The 15,576-nt window shown below is 36.4% G+C and overlaps 1 protein-coding gene across 2 annotated transcripts; it reads right to left on the bottom strand.

Moving 5' to 3' along the window:
• Nucleotides 1–4,031: 4,031 nt before the first annotated feature.
• LOC122294320 (flowering time control protein FY-like) lies at nt 4,032–15,503 on the bottom strand. Of its 2 annotated transcripts, none has more exons than XM_043102948.1 (18): nt 15,190–15,503; nt 14,568–14,659; nt 14,018–14,086; nt 13,763–13,867; nt 12,823–12,918; nt 12,465–12,547; nt 10,969–11,040; nt 10,796–10,893; nt 9,934–9,993; nt 9,785–9,845; nt 9,615–9,702; nt 9,368–9,431; nt 9,092–9,170; nt 8,059–8,148; nt 7,107–7,195; nt 6,189–6,703; nt 5,302–5,550; nt 4,032–4,542 (listed from the first exon to the last, which is right to left on the bottom strand). In XM_043102948.1, exons 1-18 carry the CDS (start codon nt 15,359–15,361, stop codon nt 4,483–4,485), a joined length of 2,142 nt encoding a protein of 713 aa, XP_042958882.1. In that variant the 5' UTR covers nt 15,362–15,503; the 3' UTR covers nt 4,032–4,482. The 2 variants fall into 2 exon arrangements, with proteins under 2 accessions (XP_042958882.1, XP_042958881.1); XM_043102947.1 differs by having other exon boundaries at nt 5,318–5,550.
• Between the last annotated feature and the right edge of the window lie 73 nt (nt 15,504–15,576).

Below are 15,576 nucleotides of genomic sequence, written 5' to 3'. Positions count from 1 at the left end.
ACAATCTCCACGAGAATATTGCTATACTTCAGTGACTTCTTCTGGAGTCCAACATGAAGATAGAATCAATAAAGAAAGAGAATAGGAATTTAAAATCCTTACTTAAATTTTCTTTTCGATTGCCCACCTCTTTAGATAGGGATGCCATGCAGATTCTTGAAGAACAAGAGCGTTTAAAGAATGAGGCAAAGTGCCTCAAATTTCTGTAATTCTTACTTCAAGATAATAATATTTCACAAATATTCATATTTGTGTTTCTATCTTTTGGTAGATGTTCTGTGTGCTCCCTTTTATTTCTTCTTTAATAATGCACACTTCATATCAAACCCATAATATGAATCTGAAATACTAATTGTATTAAAAGATGATATTTCATGACTAATAACATCATCCATCTTCCCTTTGAAGTCGCAAGGGTTTCAGATTTATATTTCAAATATGTGCAGTTTTTATGAACTCTTCTGGAGCCTCAATGACATTTAAATCATATGTATAAATTGCAATAATAGCTTGTTTCTATTTGCGTTTGGATTGCTTTAGATCATATAAGGATCTTTGAAACTTGGTAGATTACATATTTCCAGATGTATTCATATTAGAAGTTTCAGACATTTTCTATCCCTCAGGGATTTTCATATATATATATATCATGATCCAATGATCCATATAAATATGCAGTTAATCATGCATATCCAAATTCTCGGTAACTTTCAAGCTAATAAAAATCTCAATATGATTCAACCACTTTAAAATCATATCAATATTGTTTCTTCGAGAAACTAACTTGTGATTTCTATATCACATTTTTCATATTAAAAGTTTCAGGCTTTTATATCATGTATATAAAAAAATCACCTCTTTAGGTGTTTGGACTTCAAGTCCATATTTATCACATTTTACTTAGTGATATCAATTCTGCAGGAATTGAAAAACTGACTCGTGATTTATATATCATATTTTTATTTCCTTTTCATAAATACCCACTGACATTCAACAAGCATCACCTCTTTAGGTGTTTGGACTATAAGTCTCGATGCATCATATTTTACTAGTGAATCAATTCTGCAAAAATTGTTTCTTTCAAATTTGGCCAATATTTTACGTCGTATTCTTCGACGATTCTTGATTCACTTTCATCATTACTTCTGGTAATGTCAATTGCCATCTCATATGGAAATACATTGTCGACAACAATTTTATTTTTATCCATAATTTCTCCATTATTCATGAAATGTAACGAGATCTCGTTATTTTTAGGTACCTGTCCCTCTTCAAGGGAAGACATTTTTATGAAAAACCTCTTCAGGAGGTACTCTTCAAGAGTTTATATAGGAGAATTTTATACAGAAAATTTGAATAGACTTTATTGCTTGTTTTGTGGGAATGACCTCTTCAGGAGTACCAAATTATTTGTGCCTTTCTCTTTTGAGATACTCTATCTTTTGTATCAATACGTCTCACATGCCTTTAGACATGTCTTTAGACTGCTAAATTTCTTAATTATCCTACAGGGACCTCAATTATTGCTGGGATTTTAGCAGCTAGAATATGAGACATTTTTATCTTATTGCATCCAAAATTTAATTATCATCTGAACTTCTGGTTCACATATGATAATTAAGATAACGTCGAATAATTTCATCTTATTTGCTTCAAGCAATTTTTTTTTTTCTTTCCACTTCTGGTGATAAGACTTTATAGTAAAAAAATCTTTTGGTTCTTTTATGGACGTCCATATGAAAATCATTCAACTTATCGTAATTGATTTTGGATTATTAAGATAACCATGAAAAGATACAAATATTTTGAATCATATCACCTTTTAATGCATCATAATATTTGATTCAATAATTTGTATAATATCATCTCAAAGAGAAAGCTAACAGCTTTTCCAATACGAGCTTCTGACCCGAAAAGATATTCATTATCACGTTCAATCTCTTAGTTTCTTTGAATGAAACGCATAATTCTTTTCATTTCAGGGAATAGAAAGATATAAATTCATTATCATTCACTTCAGGGAATGATGTAGATCTAGTAAGACGTGATTAATGATTATTATCAAAAGCTCATTATTTTGCTCAGTCACTGAAAGACCAGATATAAATTTAGAATATATTGTGGATGTTTGCATTTCATATTGCTATTTCAGGAGCACGTTCGAGACGTTCATTCAAATATATATTCTTTCCACAATTTCAATTATGCAACTTCAGGTGCATAAATCATAATGAGCTTTTAGTACAAGTATCAATCATTTAAACTATGAGATACTCAAAAGCTGTTATTGATTTAGGGCGATCCTTCAGGGATGCTCCATTTCTATTCTCAGATAAATCATATCATCAATAAATAAAACTTGTATCTAAACTATGTAAATAAACATAGAATTTATCAAGTAATAATAATGAATATAATCATAAATATTTACCTCAACAATAATATATTAAAAACTTACTTAAGTTCAGAATCATCAGAACCATACACACGCAGCGTACTGAATGATTCCTCACAGCCCCTTTTCCTTGTTGATCAGTCTGTCTCCATGCTTTCTATCTTAATACAAAATTTTATTTATAAACAAATAATCAAATAAGATAAAGAAAGCATACAGTAGCAGGCTGCAGGAGTGTAGGCGGGCAGCAACCATCATAGGGCCAAAAAGTCCACCCACCAACCTATTATATTTATTTTATTTTATTATAAAGATAGTTGGTCAGCTGCATGCTTTGAATCTGATCACAGTTCTATTTTTGTCATGTGCTCAGCAACCAAAAAAATGAGAGAGATGTTGGTTCACATGCTCAACTTGCATGCATGGACCTACAAAATAAAATACAAAATGTGATAGTAAGGTAATTGAAATAAAGTCTTATCATAAAATGTGGACTTATCTCGTCGGGCAGGATGTGCTATAGCACCAAGCACTAGCACCAAAGCCACTTTCCTGGACAAGGACAAAATGGTTGGTGAAGTGGGGTCATCTCCAGCAACCAGCATGCAACTCTTCTCCTGTTTCTTGAGATAATAAGCCAATTTTGCACACACTGTTGTCTTTTTCCAACACCCTATGCTTTCAAAAGAGATCTTCTAATATCTCGCATGGGCTCCACTATATTTTCCTTGGTCAAAACCTCCTCTTCTTTCAGTTTATTCCAAGCCGCCTCAATTTGAGTGATGTGGCAAGTTGAGCCATTTTCATAATTACAATCGCAAGTGATGGATGGATTATTACCAGGCTCTTCAAGTTTCGTTTCATCGAGGGCAGATCTGATGGATTTGATCCTGCTGGACCATTACTTTGGTGCCGGCCACCTCAAAGGCCTAGAGAACGGTCATGCCCTTGGGGATTTTCCCTGGGTGCCCATCCACGAAAGAGAAGGTAACGGTTTGGAATGAATTTTCAGCTGGGAGCTAGCTCTGAGAGCAAGAATTGAAGATGGAGACTAGTTGTTCATTTATTTCGGTTTTAGGCTTTGGTTCATTGATCCGATCGGATCTGATAGTATACTAATGGCTTGTAGGTGGAAGGAGAGGACAGCGTGCACTATGGGTACAGATCGGAATGATCCGACGGCTATTAGCCCAGCGAGGATCTGATGGTGGAACCTATTCACTTTTCGGCAGATTCTGTTTCTTCCTCTGCTCTCGGTGGCTTGGTTCCCATCTTACTCAGCAGTGCCTCCAGCTCTTTCCTTGACACTCTCCCTTCGTGGTAACTATCTATGAACTTGAATGTTTTCACAAGTTCCGCTTGCATATCGGCCAAGGAAACAGACCAGTTTCGGATCCAAACGAAAAAGAAAATCGGACACTTGGTGGCCCATGCAAGTCCACAAGCCTGATCGCAAAGTATATGAGCGATGGATGCCGTGGATTCAATCGTTGATCCCCTCAGAGAGTTTGCCAAAATCAGAGATGGCTTTCGCAGAGAAAGAGAGGAAAGAGAAGAGAGAGCAAGATAGAAAATAGAGAGTAATCGTGCTGATAACGTGTTATGAACTTAATGAGAAAAGAGAGAGTTTCAAAGATAGAGAGAGAATGATAGAGAGCCATTCTTCTATATTCATATCAAATGAACTTAGATACACCCATATATATAGGATTACAAAAGTCTTAATTGACGACTATGACTTGGTCAATTACGACGGCTAAATGTGGTCATACAATATAAGATAGTTTATAACAAGTTGCACATAGATCCAACTAAATGTTTGATTTCCCACAGTACAATAACCACACTGTAGCAAAACCAGATTGGAAAAAGCTCTCAGCCAGCTGAGAATTCTATTGACAAACAAATTACGACGAATCTTTGGCTCAACAAAATCCATCTTATCAAAGAATAATAATGACAATAATAGAAGGAAAAAAAGAGTACGGGAGGATTAACACTGGTACAAGTTTTCCAAAGAGTGTTCATTGTCTTCTGGCAGAGATGGCAGCGCTTGCATTGTTGCCATAGTTTGCAACAAGAAGGGCCTATTGAGGTGTTTGGGCATGCGGTGGTGGACCAGGAGGCATACCAGATTGACTCCCAGACTGCAAAAAGGGAGTACAACATATTAGTTTCCAGTACAGAAATATATTAGATTCCAGTAGAGTAATCTACAAGCGGGCCCACAAGCCCAATCACAGGAAACTCTTGAAATAGGACCGCACAACTTTCGGATAAACATCAGTGCACATTCCAACAAATGACACATCCATTATCAATGTTGACCAGCAAACCACTGCGATACTAAACATGTGGGTGGGTGGGTTTAAGATCAGGTCTAAGGCAAAACCCCATCATTAACACTTAGAGCCCATGTTTTCCTTTTTCCTTTAGGAAAGTTCCGAAAATGACATATCAAAGTAGTAGGGCAGGAGGTGGTAATCAACATAGCAAACAAAACAAGCAGTGCCAGGCAGCCACAGGGGGGCAGCTCGCAAAATGTGAACATGATAATGAAAGATCCTTCCAAAAGAAAGTGAAAACGTGAGATCTCATTGTAGCTTGTTAATGCATCATTGGTTCCCATCACTATTGCCAACTCTAGGTTCCCATTTCCACTACACGTACCACAAAAATCAACATCTTCACCTTGGAAGACACCGCATAGATAACTTTGGTATGCCAAGCAACTAAAAAAGTTGATGTCTCTTCATTTATGAATAAAAGTGCAATTTGGCAAGAGATTTGTGAAACAAAAACAGCTACAATAAACCAGTAAATTTGATGGTGCTGAAAGTTATGACTTCTTATCAAGTATACTTATCATAAGCAGTTCACAAAAACAACAAAACTAGCTATCCTACCTGGTAGGGATTATACCCTGGTATCATTGACATTTGTCCAGCTTGTGGCCGGTTAAATATCCCACCCCGAGGATACATCTGGGGCCCACCTGCATTTGATGGGGCCTGCATATTTGTCAAGCCATTCTGAAAACTTCCAACCTGTGAAGGTGTTCCACTCGAAGGTAAAGATCCTGAGTGCATGGGGCTCATACCCATAAAATGGCCTTGCGGCAATGGAGGAATCTGATTCATTGTACCATGCATTCCCTGACGTAAGAAATTATGGCTTTAGGTACAACAATAGATTTTCAAACATGAGAATAAACAAAGCAAGCAGCATTCCTGAAACTAGCCTTTCATGAAAAATTATTGCATACCATATCAATTAAAAGTGCACAAGAGTATTTTACATCTAGATTACAAGGGAGATTCATGTTGATGAGTATGACGGCAAAAGTCCCTAAAGGCAACCCATTGAAAGCATAACCTTCTTCCAAAGCTACAGGCCAACTCCAATTACAAAATTCAAATTTTATTTTGTCAAACTTAACAAGCATGTAATAATTCAATGCCAAACCACATGGTATCACCACAGATCCTCAAAAATAATAAGTTGCAGATGAGCCTCGGGATACACCTCTAAAAGAAAAGGAAAAAAATTAATAAAACAGAATTACCAGAACACAATTAATTTGCCAATAGAACAAGCCATCCCTTTTGCGGTTTGCATTAGGAGTGAAGGGGAAAGGTGTACCACAATTACTAAGGAAAACAGGTAGAGTAACAAACAAACTAGTTTTCTTGCTTTTCTGTCTTTTTCCCCTTTTGTCTAGAAGTGGTCAAGCTACACTTGCAGCCTAGTTTTGAAAGAAAAACAAAAAGTAAAAATGTGCACAAAATCATACCACTGGACCAGGCAATTGATGTAAGCCAGGCCCTGATGATGGCATTGGCATCGATCCTGGCATTGAAGATGGGACCATTTGGGGTGTAGGGCGAGATAAATGGGGATGAGGAAGTAAAGGTAAATGAGATGGAGGCTGTAGTAGTTGTGACATGTTTGGAGGTGGCATAGGCAAGGGTGACATTTGCTGTGGGAGTGCCTGATGTTGTTGGTGTTGGTGATGTGGTGGGATCTGCTGCGTCTGTTGTTGATATGATTGCTGCTGGTTGGCAGCAAGAACAGAGGGATGTGGACCAGGAGGGAGAGGAGGAGCCCCTAAAGGCATTTGCTTTTGCTCTCCCTGAGCTGATGCATCAAGAGATTGAATGGATAATGGCATTGCAACTCCAACACCAGGAATAGTTCCTTCATTTCGAGTCAACCCAGGAGCAAAAGGTCCTGGAGTTGTTGGCCCTTCAGGTGCTGGGAAATTACCAGTCATGCGACCACCAAAAACAGGGTTTTGCTCACCATAACCTGATACAGATGGAAATAGTTAAGATGATGAAAGATGTCTCTTCAAGTTTAAGTATTTCTACCCCCAATCATGAACTTGCAGAAAATTTATAACACCTAAAGAAACTGTCTCAGTACAGATTAAAAACAGAAAATCAAATCCTCCATCAAGTCATGGCAATTAAAGGTGTTGACTGTCAATGGGACCACATAATCCCAGAAGATTTGGTATTTTGTTTCCAGTAATAAATTTTATTAAAAAGGACAGATTTAGTATATTGAGTCCGGAAGACTAAGGAGAAGACAAAGGATCATATATCATTTTGCGTGTGTGTGTGTGTGTGTCTCTCTCTCTCTCATGTGCAGGGGAATTGGGGTTTTCTTGGGGGGGGGGGGGGGGGGGGGGTGTTGGTGTTGTTACAACCTTGGTTCTGACCCACGCTAAATTTATCACGAGCTGTATCCCCTGGCCTATTTTTGCACCAGAACTTTGTCGTGTGATCATTGCTACCACTGCAGAAGAAACCATGTATGTTTAGTAAGTGATAGGGCAGCCATAGCTTAATGACACCTGCAGCTGGATGACATATTCATTCACTAATAGTGGTAAATAACATATCAAAAACAACATTCTGATGGTTTCTACTAAAAATTGATGTAACATGAGGCATTCAATAGAGCTCCTCTTAATCTAACCTCTATCAAAACTGCCTAACATGTGAATTGGTATCATGAAAACATTTAAAAAAAAATGCTAGTTCCACAAAAAGCATCATGGGATATCTCTATAGCCTGTCCACTCAAGGCCAGAAAAATAGTTTAGGACATGCTCTAGCCAACAAGGCATTTTCTATTTTCTACTCAAGTTTCTTTCAACAGTTGGTTTATTTAAAAAGTCATTTAAAGAGAGAGCAATAAAACAATGTGGTCTGCAGGTAAAAAAAAAATAGAGCAATGTGGTCATGCCCAAAAATCTTAGGCCGTCTCCAGTACATAAAATGGTATTTAAAGATGCAGCACACCATATATTAAACATAAAGCCTAATTGAATGGTTTTTAAAGCAATAGAAAATTTATGTGCAAATATTATATTCTTTCTTGAGCAGGGACTCTTCTGGTCCAGTTGTACTCTTTTTCACCATGAACCATTGTCCTTAGTTAACTATAATTATGGTTTTGCAAAACTTGGCAGGTTCTCTAATTTTCTTTCTCAATCGATGAAATAAAATAATTAAATAGTGCTCTATATTCACATGCGTCATAGAACTCTGTTCTTACAGTCAGAAGTTTGGAAAATAGGAGACAAGGTCACTGAATAGATTATTCATTGGTTAAAATATATAAATGAGGATTAGGTAAACAAGGTCTGCATTCACCTGCAAAGAAGATATCCAATAGGATGCCATGCAAGGTCCCACACAGCATTATCGTGCGCATTAGGAATTTCTACCTGAGGAGTTTCATGCCTGTGCATCAGAAATAGTCATAAACATAGAATATTATTAGGTGCCATCACCCATCTATTTCTTGTCATGCAAAAGGGTGTCATAATAAAGGAAAGCCAAGGCCTACATTCACTCCACGTGGATAGTTACTACTACTTCAATATTTGCATATCAAATGTGATTACGAACTTAACATTAATTGGAGCAGATATTCACAACAATTTTAAATTTTCACATAAAGATATTATCATTATGTAACTATTGTGTTTTTAAACATCTTTATATTTTCCGGTTGTCATAACTATTACATAATAGTGAATCAAAGCAATTGTATATGTATTTCTATTCATATAATTTTGTGATCCATTTTTTCTGTTCTCTCTCTCTCTCTTCAGTCTCTCTGTGCAAAAATGTCAGATATACCCCCAATTGTCCCTTGTAGGATAGATATACTCATTTGAATCCTAGAACAGATCTGCATTTCAGCAATCTTACTTTAAGACCAAAAACTGCTTTTCATTAACATAGAAAAAGAAGAATAAATCAAGTAAAGGAGTGTGAGCCAGGTTTCTACTAAAGGTGACATCCTAAAACTGAAAAGAACAAACATACTTTAAACAAATGCAAATTCAACAGTTATATCCTATTCTTCTCTTGCCTTTGTCAAATAAAAATATGAACAGATTTCTGAGTAAATAAGTTTTTTCAAATGCATTACTGATTACCAGTTATATATAAATACCACTCACAGTGATAATTTTTACAGAGTAGCATCGCTGCAAACATCTCTCAAATTCTACCTCCAATATATAACATTACCATGCAAATTTAAACTAGGTTACTGAATAGCAATTGCTTTCCCTAGCCTTCTCTTTCTCCATAAAATATGTTCCATGCATTGAATGTTATGGAAGAATGTAAGAGGAATAATAAATTTATGAAATAAAAAATAAAACGACTTTACCCCACAAGCCAATGGAAAATGGACCCATCAAAACTCCCACTGACAAAGTATTCTTCATGGAATGGGTGCCAAGCCAGCGCTAACAATTGAAAACAATAGTACAGTATAAGTTTCATTCTCTTACAAATCTCACTAAATAGCTTTATCTTATAAAACAAGAGACATTGGTCTAACACTATGCTAATAGAAAAAAAAATCACTAACATTAGTCCACTACTCAAATAAAAACTCAAATTTAATCAGAATGATTTGCATTGGGAGAAGGCTGTCACTGACCAGTCACATCTTTCCGATGTCCACGAAAAGACTCAAGCTCTTTCATAGCCCTAATGTCATAAAGCTGCAAATGCAAGATGAAACAAAATGAAGATCAAACCCACACACAGAGGAAAAGTGACAAAAAAAAGATGGCTAACACCAATTTTTTTATTTTTTTTATTTCATATATATATAATTAATAGCTAATATATTGAGTCCCTATCAACTTAATTGCCAGTTTTTAAAGGAGAAACGTGTTGCACACCTTGATGATTTGATCCTTTGAGGCAGTTAGCACCCAGTTACCATTTTGGTTCCATTTCACGGAGAGCACCATGTTTTTGTGACCATGGCTGCAAATAACACAATGAGTCCTCAAAAGAATTCAACTAACAAGATAGACTGCAGGTTTCACTATGAAGGAGTTGAACTAACAATGAACAAAGCTCTCTTCCTGTTTTGGCATCCCAAAGTTTCACAAGGTTGTCTTTCCCACCTAGAAAACAACCAATCAAACAACAATAAGTATTGCAGTTACAAATTACAAATTCAAATAAAGTTCACAAAAGAACGGTCATAAACACCTGAAACTAGAAGAGATTTTGTAGGGTGCCAGTCAACACTCTTCACATCCCAACCATGGCCTGCCTGAGTTCAAACCCCCCACAGAGAAAATTCTAAGGTTACATCATGCACATATAACTCATATACAACACATAGATTCCCTTCAGATTGTAAAAATCTTGAGCAAGAAGCAATTTTACATGCAAGCACAGGTAAAATCACATCACTAACCTAAAGAATTAGAGGATAAATTTGCTAGAAGATAAGCAAACTAGCATTCCCATAAAATTGGTACCAAGATACTAATAGACATTCTGGAAATCATAACTTTCAAGGATGTGAAAAGAAAAATGATCAATTAGAATAATTCAAAGTGGAAAAAGAAATACAAAATTATTCAGAGGCAAACAAAACAAAAAAATAAAATAAAATAAAATGCAATCTACACATTCTTTAACTGCAAGAAGTCATTCACACAAATGATTTTATTGAGTTGTCTTGACTTGAGTAATCATTTCCCAAGTGCTAAGAAAGGTGGAAACCAAGCAACCAACGTAAAGTTCCATTAAAAAGAAAGTTCTAAGACACGTAGATCAAGTTTTCAAACTTCATTATCAAGCTTTATTTATTCAACATATCGAATGTTATTTAACAAAGAAATATATATTAAGAAACTTAAAAAATGAAACACGAAAAAGCCTTATGCATTAGTTTAAACAAAGCAAAAAAAGCATGCTGCATGCCATTGCACATCTTCGGTGGGAGATAAAATCTGACTCAATTGCACATCAGGAATCAGTAATATGTGTTTGGAGCAAAAAACCACCAAAACGAAGGGTTACAAGCCTCTTCCCATTCTGCTGAGCATTTGAAGCACATTACCAGACAATGAACGCTCTTCTTGGCATCGTGCAAAGTCCCAAATTTTAACAGTAGTATCATCTGAGCAGGAGCAGAACTTCAGGTCTGTCCTACAGAAGCTGTGCAAATAGAAATAAATGGTCAATAAGTATATGTTTCTTGGAAAATACTCATCTAGAAATTATATTAAATACCTTAAGTCCCTGACCGATTCTTTATGAGCAGACTTATTGGCCTTGACATTGTTCATGTTGTTCTGCCAGTACCTATGAGTTCCCCCGAAATAACCAATATATTAGTAAATTAGCATGAAGTTTTGTTTCAAGACAACAAATCCCATATACATACATACATATACATATATTGATAATTAATAAGAGATTTTATTACCAAGAATAGGCATAGCCCAAGTACACAGGAAGTATACAAGAGAAAATACCTATATACACTCAATAAACTGAAAAAATACTAAAACAAATCGAGAAAATCACCTACATATATATTATATATAAACATAAGTTATGCAAATGGTTGTGGAGATACCATAAGGAGAAGCTCTATGGAAGGTGGTGATTGAGAGCAAATATGGGGGTTTATTTTTGTTTTTTTTTTTGGGGGGGGGGGGGGGGGGGGGGGTGTACAAAAGAAGTGAGAGGGGTGCATGGAGTGAGGTTGTGGAAACATATAAGAAGAGGGTGGGAGGTCTTCATTCGTCACACTAGATTTTGTTTAGATGAGGAAGCCAGAATTAAATTCTGGTTTGATACGTGGTGTGGTGTGGTGTGGCAACGGGGCTCTAAAGGATTCATTTCCTACACTATTCCGGTTAGCAAGTGACAAAGATGTTTCAATGGCGGAAGTCATGGTGAGATCGGGAGAGCAAATCCAATGGAACATCAATTTCAGCAGGGCTGTGCAAGATTGGGAAATGAGCAGCTTTTCAGCCCTTTGTATTCCAGAAAACTGAGCATCACACATGATAGGTTGTGGTCGATACCTGGAGTTAAAGGCTCCTTCTTAGTTCGCTCTTTTTATAAGATCCTCACTCAAGAGCCTCATATTTAGCTTCCATGGAGAAAGCTTTGGAGACAGGTACCACCCAAAGCAGCATTTTTTGTGTGGACTGCCTCCTTGGGTAAGATCCTCACAACCGATAATTTGAGGAAATATAGGGTAATCATTGCAGATTGGTGTTGTATGTGTAGGAAGGGGGGTAAATCTATGGACCATCTCCTACTTCACTGTGAGACAGCGCAAGGGTTATGGAATGAGGTCCTTGGAAGAGTAGACTTGGCTTAGGTTATGTCTAAGACAATGGTGGCGGTTTTGGCCAACTGGACAAACTTGAGAGGTATCCAACAGATTAAAGAGGTATGAAAGATGATCCCTATATGCATTATGTGGTGTTTGTGGCAGGAGCGCAATGATTAGACGTTCGAGGACACAGAGATCGACGGAGGAATTGAAAGCTTCTTTACTAGAACTCTTTGTACTTGGGCCATAGCTGTTGATTTTAATGGCCTAAATTTTCATGATTTCCTTATCTCCATTGCCCCTACTTAGCTAGGGCAAACTATACATTGTATCAGGCTTTGCCTATTCTTTGATTAATAAAATTATTTTATTTATCAAAAAAAAAAAATTTATGCCGCTGAACATCACTACAAGTTCTATCAAGAAAAATATTTACTTTATTGAGCCACCATCATCACCAGAGACCATCCAGTTGTCATTGTGACTCCATATCATAGATCTGATTGCTTGATCATGGGCCTAGACAGTTGAAATATCACAAAATTGAGAAAAAGAGTGAACATGCAACTAGATGAAACTATATTCTTTTTTTTTTCTTTTTTATAAGTTTATCATTATTATAAGTGAATCCTGACTCAATATGAACACACTTCAATTCGTTGTATAAATATATCGTTTAACTTATCAAAAAAAATATATATATCGTTTAATGTGGTAACACACATGTCAATTATAAATAATTTAAAGGCACAAATAATTTTGTACCAACTAATTATAACTATATTCTAGTGTACCTGAAGAATCATTTCGAAATTAAATGACTGTCCATTCCAAAGAGTGAATTCCCCACTTTGAGAGCCCGTGATTAATCGCCTCCCTGTAGGAGTCCACTTTGAAAGAGGTAAAAAATATAGATTAGGATTATAATAACTCATGAGCAGAATCCCCAAGAGATAACAAAAACTAATAAAGGAAAGAAAATGCTCCATTTATTTATTCAAGTATCTAAAAGACAAAAAACCACCTAGAAGAGAAAAAAAAGAGTAAAAAAGATTGAAAGAATAAAAGGTCCAGAAGAAACTTCTGTACACATGAGGTAAACAACAGATTGTCCCAAAGAATTACAATCTATCATTGATGTACTCTCCAAAAAGCAACAAAAGAAGGATACAGAAACTTCGACAACGGCAACAGAACATTCATCCTAAGGATAAAAGAAAGCTAATTTTTGTTTCAACTACAGATTTCTTAGCACTTTCAAAGGTATTGTTCCTTTCCCTTAAAATAGTCCACATAAGGCCAAATGGAGCTCCTTTACCAAACAAACCTTGCCAAAAAAGTACATATTCCCAAATATCAATTCCCTTAATGAATCAACGTAGGATTTTCTTAGGTACACAAAAATAAATATTATTAAGAAAAACAGGGTGTAACCACAGTACACTGGGAGTTTATAAGAAATCTACCTAACTAGCATAAGGAAAAGGCTCCAAAATTTCTGAAAAGTAGAAATTAGAAAAAAAAGTTATGCTTTTTGGCCCACTAGCCAACGGTGAGGGTTATTAAGAAAGCACAACTTGAGATCCACCACTGACTTTTGATTTGGAGGGAAAGTTAGGATTATAAAGGGAAAAAACACACACACACGCGCGCACATAAAGATGAAACACTTAGTTAAGAAAAAATTCTCGAGTAAAATATAATTTGGGGGAAACTGGTTTTAGTCTAGCTTACCAACACCCGGTTAATTGAACAACGGTTTTTGTTCAACGAGGTATGCACAAATTTAGCTGTAAAGCTTGTAGATGGATTATCCGAATAGGCAATTGTTGGCAACATCTGCACCAAGGATTAACATAATGTAAAGAATTTAACTATATAAGGAAAATATGCAAGTTCAAGATAATGCACCATCATACTTCTAGGAAACCATGTTTTTTCATATTACAAGAAAAAGATAATATTGATAGACTACGGCAGCTGACTGACATCAATTGCAGCTGCTGGGGTAGGTTGCAATGTTGTCCTATCCCTTGAATCTCGCTGCCACATACGAATCTGCACAGTAGTGTATAGGAAAATTAGCGTTACTCAAATCCCAATAGGAAATCATAAAACAACAAGACACGTGATGCCTACATCCCTTGACTGAAATCCTAAGAGTGAGAAGAATGAAACACTAGGATATACAGAGTTACTTAAATGTAACAGGGCATGATATATAAATCAAACCGGTCGGGTTGAAAGCATGTGGATAGAATAGAATGGAACCACGTCTTAGGATCTCAGAAAAACCACAAAACAGATTCGGCAAAATTTCATTTCTGTTGTGTACTTGGGCTATGCCTTTTGAGTTATTCAATAGAGGTTTTTGTTAACTAATAAGAAAAAACTTATGATGACAAGTTATGACTATACCATGCCATGCAAGACAGTCCTTTGATGATAAGGAAAATCAGAGGAATATTTAACTGAAGTGTGAGTATTTCAAAAATATGCACACACGACACTGCTATCCCCGACAAATTTGAAACTTTACCTGCATAAAACGCACAACAGTGCTAGTATAATCAACTGCCCTCCTTTGGGTAAGCTTTCTCATCCTCTTCGCAGCAAAACTATCACCTGGAGCTGCAACAAGCATTTACTACCCATTACAAAGAGAACCACTTGACTAATACATATTTTGTAACAAAATTAAATTGGTCTGATTTTTTTTTTTTTTTAAAAAAGAACTTCAGTTTAACACCGTGATACTGCGTTAGCGTACAAAAGATAGGGTACAGGAAGTTGTTGTTATGCATTTCTCTTGCACACACCTTGAGACTCATTTAGTATACGGGATATGATGCTCATCCCACAGAAGAACCGGATTTGCTTAAAGTAAGTTTCTTTGAGGCCTCATAGCTTATATTCCAAAAGTTTGAATGTCTAGAATTAAGGACGAGGTCAATTTCCAACGTCTCAAACTCTAAATTTGAGTAATTAATCCTCGAAACCATGAGGCCAGTTGCAATATCCCTACCATTAAAGTTCTCTCCAATTACGTTCACATGTCACGTTAAAATGACGTGTTTATCCAGAGTTCAGCGTAATCAAACACAACAATAACAAAAACCACGAATTTCAAAATGGAAAAATACGGTGACTGAAACCCTAACCATCGTAAGGAGGAGGTGCTTGGGCAGAGGGGTGGTGATAATCTGAGCCAAGAGTACTGGATGACGCAGAGGGCTGCCTCATCATAGGCGGCGGGGGTGGGCCACGGTGAAAGTCCCCGCCTTGCTGCTGATGATACTGCTGTTGCTGTTGAGGATCACCACTGTACATCATCTTTCCAACGAATTAAAGCCTAAAACTAAGCAACAAAGAGAGAGAGATCCTTGCCCTTGAGCGGAGCAGACTGGATAAAAACCCTAAACCCCAATTTTGCTCATTGGAGAAATGAGCGAAGAAGCGGGAAAAAGAAAAAGGCGGCTTTTTTGCCCTATTGACCAGAAGTGTCATTCATATATATTTTTTATTTTTTTTATAAATAAAAAAGACAT

This window comes from Carya illinoinensis, chromosome 14 (assembly GCF_018687715.1).
Source record: "Carya illinoinensis cultivar Pawnee chromosome 14, C.illinoinensisPawnee_v1, whole genome shotgun sequence".
Classification (NCBI taxonomy): Eukaryota; Viridiplantae; Streptophyta; class Magnoliopsida; order Fagales; family Juglandaceae; genus Carya; species Carya illinoinensis.
This window is presented reverse-complemented; position numbering and strand designations above follow the sequence as displayed.

Excerpts from the sequence above, each read along its gene's own strand:
- LOC122294320 (XM_043102947.1), bottom strand. The coding sequence starts at position 15,361 with ATGATGTACAGTGGTGATCCTCAACAGCAACAGCAGTATCATCAGCAG. Across the intron at positions 9,994-10,795 it reads AGAAGAGCGTTCATTGTCTG|GCCATGGTTGGGATGTGAAG; the intron begins GTAATGTGCTTC and ends GAACTCAGGCAG. Across the intron at positions 5,551-6,188 it reads ATCAATTGCCTGGTCCAGTG|GGAATGCATGGTACAATGAA; the intron begins GTATGATTTTGT and ends TTCTTACGTCAG.